Source organism: Panthera uncia (assembly GCF_023721935.1).
Source record: "Panthera uncia isolate 11264 chromosome C1 unlocalized genomic scaffold, Puncia_PCG_1.0 HiC_scaffold_4, whole genome shotgun sequence".
Taxonomy (NCBI): domain Eukaryota; kingdom Metazoa; phylum Chordata; class Mammalia; order Carnivora; family Felidae; genus Panthera; species Panthera uncia.
This window is the reverse complement of record NW_026057585.1, coordinates 26,305,381-26,311,905: the sequence shown is the minus strand read 5'-3', so window position 1 is coordinate 26,311,905 and position 6,525 is coordinate 26,305,381. Positions and strand designations below refer to the sequence as shown.

The following is a 6,525-nucleotide window of genomic DNA, read 5'->3' as shown; positions in this document are numbered from 1 at the left end:
TAAAATAAAATAAAATAAAATAAAATAAAATAAAATAAAATAAAATAGTGTAGGGGCACCCGGGTGGCTCAGTCAGTTAAGCATCTGACTTCAGCTCAGGTCATGATCTCACAGTCCGCGGATTCCAGCCCTGAGTCAGAGCCTGCTTGGGATTCTCTCTCCCTCTCTCTCTGCCCCTCCTGCACTTGTGCTTCCTTTCTCTTTCAAAAATAAACAAACTTAAAAAAAAAAAAAAGAAATAAAGAGTGTGGGATGTGACTTGTTACATTGAAAAGTAAGAAAAAAAATCAGAATACACAGTATATACTAAAGGTTAATATTTTCATAAAACCTTTGAGATTTTTTGTTTTACTTAAGTATAATTTACATAAATAAAATTCACTCATTTTAAGTGCACAACTCAATGAGTTTTAGAGAATTTGTGCAGAGTTTTACAGAGTTGTGCAGCATCACCACAATCCAATTTTAGAACATCTCCATGTGCCTAGTAGGAGTCACTACCCATTCCTACCCCCAGCCCCAGGCAACCGCGCATCCTACTTTCTGTCCTTATGGACTATGAACGCGACTGCAAGGTAAAATTTCTTACTGGGCTTGCAGTCAAAAAACTCTGAAGGCCACTACTTTAGAGGGTGTTGCAGTGAGATAAGAGAGCAAAAGTTTCACCCAATATTGTTAATATACATGGAAAATGGTGCATTGAACCAACAGCGCTGAGAGGAAATTAAGGGACCAGAAATACAGGAATATTTACTTGGGGGAGAAACAGTCTAAGTGGGGCGGTTTAAACAGAAAAAGGTACACACACTGAGGTGGATGGAATCTGGTCACAGAATATGGTGCGGACTTTGATTCCTATTAAAGTTACAGCCCAGAGTTCTCACTCTGTTGGGTGCTCGCTCTCAACACCAGGCCTGGCCACGGGCCCAGAGCATACGCGGATGCCCTGTGCTCCTGCACAGATTACCGGCATCTCCAATAAAAGAGCAAAAGCTGCCTAGGACTACAGCTGATAGCGTCATAAGGTTGGCATAGGGCACTTTTTCTTTTAATCAAGCTTTGTTTTAGCTTTCTGACGCAATCAGATGAAAATAATAATGAGATAAATGCCTGCATGGTGAACATTTTCCTATATTCTCTTCATCCTCACAGCGGGTTGATCAGCTTCAAAGTTGTGGAGACAGACCGAGGGAAGGGAACTTTCTCACAGTCACACAGCTCCTGAACGAAAAGGTGTGTTTCATTTAGTCGTCCCTCGATACTCGATCGTCCCACACCACCGACATGCCTCCGCAACGGGCTGTGCACACGGACTCCCCACGCAGGGATGACCAGCACCGAACCCGTAACACGTGTGTAATTCCAGACTGATCTCTGCCACTTCAAACTAGCGGTTAGTCTTCAGGGAAAATAAACTAAGGGAGATTCACCCTGGGCGAGAAAAATCTGTACCTTATTCCAAAGCCGAACCTGAGCGTTTAGTCATCTGTCTTACAGTAATAGAGAAACTCCTGTCAGCCTCCGAGCTAAGTGGATTATTTACTGCTACCCTCACCTGAATCCCGGAAAAGCGAGTCTCTACACTGTCTTCAGCTGGCCGCGGGGTGGGGAGGGCGGAAGGGGCCGGGGGGGCTGGGAGAGCGTGGGAGCGAGGTACTGGCTCTCTCTGCACCCATCCCGCCCATCCCACCCCTGCGAGGAAGAGGGGGTCGGTACGTTCGAGAGCTCGGCTGTCGCCCGGAAGCTTGACAGAGGCGTCCCCCGGGGTGAAGTTGCACCTGCCAAGTGTTTTAAGACGCGCGGCCGCGGGGCAGCAGGTTTGGAGGCGACGTCGTAACCCCAGCGGCCTCACCCGGCGCCCTCCGCCGCGCCCCGAGCCTGGCCGTCCGCCCTCCCCTCGGGCGCTGCCTCCCTCTCGGAGCCGCCCGGCCGGCGGCCTGCCCCGGGAGCTCCGCGTCTCTCACCTCCTCGCTGTGCGTGGACGGGCATTTCTTCCGCAGGCGGCCCCAGTTCAGCAGGTTCCCCGTCTGCAGGTGCAGGGTGCGGGCCCGCGCCAGCAGCGCCCCGGCCGCGCGGCTGTCGGTGCCCATGGCAGCGGCCGACCGAAGGGGCCAGGAGGCGACGGGGTCGCAGGCGAGGAAGGAGGCCGCCCCGCAGGACGCGGTGCCCGAGGCGGGAGAGCCGAGCGCGAGGCTGCCGGCCCCACGCGGCGGGACCTCGGCCTGCGCTCGGGACCGAGAGAGGCCGGACGGTGGCGGAGCGGCGGCCCGGGAGGGACGCGCTGGCGGCTGCGGCTGCTGCTACTGCGGCTGCCGCCTCAGAGTTGACTCCCAACTGAAGGGACCGTTTCCTGGAAGACAATGACTAAGCAGAAATCGCGGCTGAGAAAGTGCTTGGTAACCGTTACCCGTCCCGCGGCGGGGCCGGGCGGGGCGGGGCGGCGAGAAGGCTGCGGGACGCCTGCCCGCGGGTGACTGGCCCTTGGCCTGTGGCGGGCGTGGCGCCGGGCGGGCGCGCGGCGCAGAGAGCGCTGGGCGCGCGGGGCGCGCGGGGCGCGCGCGGCGGGGCGGGGCGGGGAGGGACCCGGCGCTCGGCAGGGCTCCCCCTGCCGGTCAGAGGACGGAGCGCCGGCCCGTGCCCCCTCCACCTAGCGTCACCAGCAGCGCTCGCGGTTTCGCCTCCCAGCCAATGGGCGGTCGCGCTGGTGATTTCCTTCCATACCTCTTTAAAAAGACAGCGAAAGCATCTACCATGGCTTTGAAACACTAGTTGGTTTTAGTTCCTAAAGGCAGGTGTTAAGGCAAAGTTCCCCTTCTTTGCTTTTCTACCCTTTTAGTTCATTTTCTTTCTTAAGGCCTTTTCCCCCAAACTGCGGGTGTTTCTTCATGTTCGTTAAGGTCTCTTGATTTGCACTATTTGCTGGACAGCGTGTGAAGTCAGAGTAAAACTTAATCTTTGTCTTTGAGAAGCTAATACTCTAGTTCTAAAGGTAAGGCCTAAGCGTATGAAAGGGTAGCGTAGGGCAGTTTCCTGATGAGTTCAGATTAAAGAGAACACTTCGACCGGTGAGATCAGGGAAGATTTTGTGATTCTTTACTACTAAGTTTCATATGTAGTAGACTTGGTATGAACCTCAAATAGAACATTTATTGAGCTTTCCTCAAGAAACATTTACCCTCGTTAAGAGCAATTAGATATATTAAAAAGCAAAATTCTATTATAAAAGAGATAAATTCCGGTTGGTAAAAATTCAGGGGGAGGTGGAAAGAAGCTGGTAGCAGGAGGTTAGAGATTGAGTCTGATTTTGAGTAAATATTTGTTGGCTGAATGAAAGTAAGAATTCATTGAAAAGGGTAATGCCAGAAGCAGGAGCAAGCATGGAGTATTTTAATTAATGTAAACATTTGGTTCTTTAAAAAATTTTTTTTTAATTATTTATTTTTTGAGACACAGAGCAGGAGTGGGAGAAGGGCAGAGAGAGAGAGAGAGGGAGACAAAGAATCCCAAGCAGGCTCCAAGCTCTGAGCTGTCAGCACAGAGCCCGCCCGCCCTAGGGCTGGAACCCAGGAACCCTGAGATCAGGACTTGAGCCCAAGTCTAATTCTTAACTATCTGAGCCCCCGTAAACATTTGATTCTTGTGTTAATTTGCTGTGGCGTTGTTTCTTGACTTCCTGTATATTCTCTAATATCATGCAAATAATTCTTGATTAAAACTTAGAGGTTATACATCCTAAACTATAGACCTGCTATCTTGCTAGGAATTTATACAGCATACTGGTCACAGATGTAAACCTGTATGCCTTGCAAACCTGACTTTACCAGGTACTGGCTATTTTAACTCAGTCTCTCTCTTTGACTTTCTCCATTCTGGGCAGATGATAGTTTAAGCCATATGAAATTGCTGATAATTGACCATTTTTGACCTACAGAAATGGTTCCATAGTTCCACCTGACATAGTATCTACCACACTGAGCAGGTGTGAGGAATTAGAGAACTTACAGTCCTTAGTATAGTACTTGCCTCATCGTAAAGGTTCAGTAAGTGAGAGCCCCTATCATTAACACCTCCACTCTTTTCCCCTTACAATCCAGTTTTCACAACATTGGCAAATTCATAAAATGAATTCATAGCAGCATTGTGTTATGTTTTTAAAATTTATGTTATGTAAACTCATTTACTCTTCACAGCAAGTCAGATAAACTTACTGAAAATCTCACTACTAAAAGGAATTGGGGCCCCAATCAAAACCCAGACCCCTTATCTTCAAACTCCTTACTCTTCCATGTTACAATTTACTTTTGACACAAAAAGTGTATTTATTGATGTGATTTTAATTCTTGAGTGTGTGCATGAATGCTTTATATGCTTTTTATACCTGTACAGCTTTAAAAAATCTATATATTATACTTACTGATAGCCTCGTCATAATTTCATAGTATTGAGAAAGGGAAACTTAATCTTCTAAATTTATTTGGTGACAAAAACAAAAAATGAAAAATCAGAAGAACTTTATCATACACAGTTATTTTGAAGGAATCTTTTCTATAGAAGAGGAGTAATATTGCTGACATTTCCATTTTTTGGGAATAGCATAATTTTGGTTTTACCTGCTTTAAAGTTCTTCTACAGATGTTTGTAAATACAAAAGTCAGTAACATCCACCACTTTTTTTTCATTTTCCTTGACCTCTCCAGGATCTGATACTATAATCCATGCTTCCCTTTGAGAACCATTCTCCTCAACTGGCTTGTAATTACACTACACCCAAATTTCCTCAACATATTTGATCACAGAACAATTTAAAAAAAACGTAATGAACTGTTGGAAGCCCAACAAGAGCTCATGAGCTATAAGTGTTTAGATTCAAGCAAAGAGCAAAAATGTTCTCATGAGTGAATTAATTGTTGCAGGAAGTGGTCACATTTTTATTCATAGTCTGTTTTTACATTATCCAAGAATAAACGAAATGTGAGAATTAGAATTAATTTTACCTTATTAAGGAATCACCTGGTACATTTTATTCTTAATAAAGTAAAATGGGTTCAAATTATCAAATCTTGGTTTAATATTATTTTATGCAATTGATTTAAATTTTTTTAATTTTTACAGTTTGTTTATTTATTTATTTATTTATTTATTTATTTATTTATTTATTTAGAGAATGCAAATGGGAGGGGCAGAGAAAAAGGAGAGAATCCCAGGCAGGCTCTGCACTGACCGTGCGGGGCTGTTATCTCACAAACATGAGATCATGACGTGAGCCAAAATCAAGAGTCTGACGCTTAACTGACTGAGCCACGCAGGCACCCCACTCTCAATTTTAAATTTAATAATACACTATTATATTATTCTCCATAACAGACAATACAGTACACAGATGTCTATCTTGTCCATATTAAACACAACGTAATACTCCATTATATGAACATACTATAATTTATTCATTTATTTTCCAAATGGTTATTTTATCAGATTGTTTGAACATTAAATTTATCCTTGTTTACAATCCAAAATAGTTACCTGAAGTTTGTTCCGTGTGTGTCTCTGTGTGTGCGTGTGTGTTTACTTTTATTGTATATTTGTTTTTAAACCCTTTGGCACAATTTTCTGGGGGTGTTCAGACTGCCACGATACATGTCAGGAGAGACCTTTCCTTTTGTGCTGCCCATACTATAATTTATTTATTCTCTGTATTTAATGGCCAGATAATTGCTTTCAGAATTTTGCTAGAATAAACATTGTGGCCATAAACATTCTTAGTACTTGCCTCTTTGTACACAGGGGAACATTTTTCTCCAATAACTAAATGTAGTACTACAGTCTTAAAGGGTGTGCATTTCCTGCTTTTATTAAAGCTACTGCTGAACCAATTTACACTCAAATTTAAATTGTGTAAGACTACCTATTTCCTCCCACAGTCACTAACACTAGATATTATCTGTCTCTTCAATTTTTGCCTGTCTGATGGTAAGTGTATCTTGTTATTCTTTGATTACTGGTAAGATTTTATTGTTTTATGATATATTGTGATCATACTCTATGTAGTTTTATATGCCTTTAAAATTAATATTGTAGCATAAGCATTTTTCCCATTTTTATACTGAATTATTTTTCCAGTCTCTCTTGACACACAGACCAGAACATTGCTAATTTGGGGCATGTTTTTGGCCTTAAAGCATGTTTGATCAAGGCAACTAGCACATATCTATTCAGTATGTAACCCCTGGAGACAAACAAGCTTTTAGTAAGGAGTAATTGAGACATGTTTTAAAAAACTTCACAGGCCAAGTTTCTTCCCTCCCGGTTCCTGTTTCTGTAGCAATTCCAATGAGGCATGTTAGACAGCACTCCATGAAAGACCGGAGGCTGCTGTTCAATTCCTGGGGTGGTGGTTTGCCGGTGGAACACAGTCCGCAGTGCCTCACTGCTATAGGAAGTCCATGCTACGTTATTTGATAATGTGCTCTGTGGTAGAAATCTTCGGTTGGCACTCAATCCCCAAATACCTTCCGGGGTGCCTTC

The 6,525-nt window shown here is 44.4% G+C and overlaps 1 protein-coding gene and 1 long non-coding RNA gene across 5 annotated transcripts in view; one reads left to right on the top strand and one right to left on the bottom strand.

The window, feature by feature from the left end:
- Positions 1-2,380, bottom strand: part of GCLM (glutamate-cysteine ligase modifier subunit) — a 21,242-nt gene extending 18,862 nt beyond the window's left edge. For 2 of the 4 annotated variants that reach the window (XR_007454704.1, XM_049616787.1), the window contains exon 1: positions 1,965-2,380. Coding sequence is in view for 3 of the 4 variants with exons in the window: in XM_049616787.1 (XP_049472744.1) it covers positions 1,965-2,090 (126 nt within the window). In the remaining variant the exon portion in view is untranslated. The remainder of the gene's footprint in view (positions 1-1,964) is intronic. The other 2 variants (XM_049616789.1, XM_049616786.1) reach the window with 1 other exon arrangement.
- Positions 2,313-6,525, top strand: part of LOC125912398 (uncharacterized) — a 29,694-nt gene continuing 25,481 nt past the window's right edge. Inside the window, exon 1 of the long non-coding RNA XR_007454706.1 lies at positions 2,313-2,396. This is a non-coding gene — a long non-coding RNA (uncharacterized LOC125912398). The remainder of the gene's footprint in view (positions 2,397-6,525) is intronic.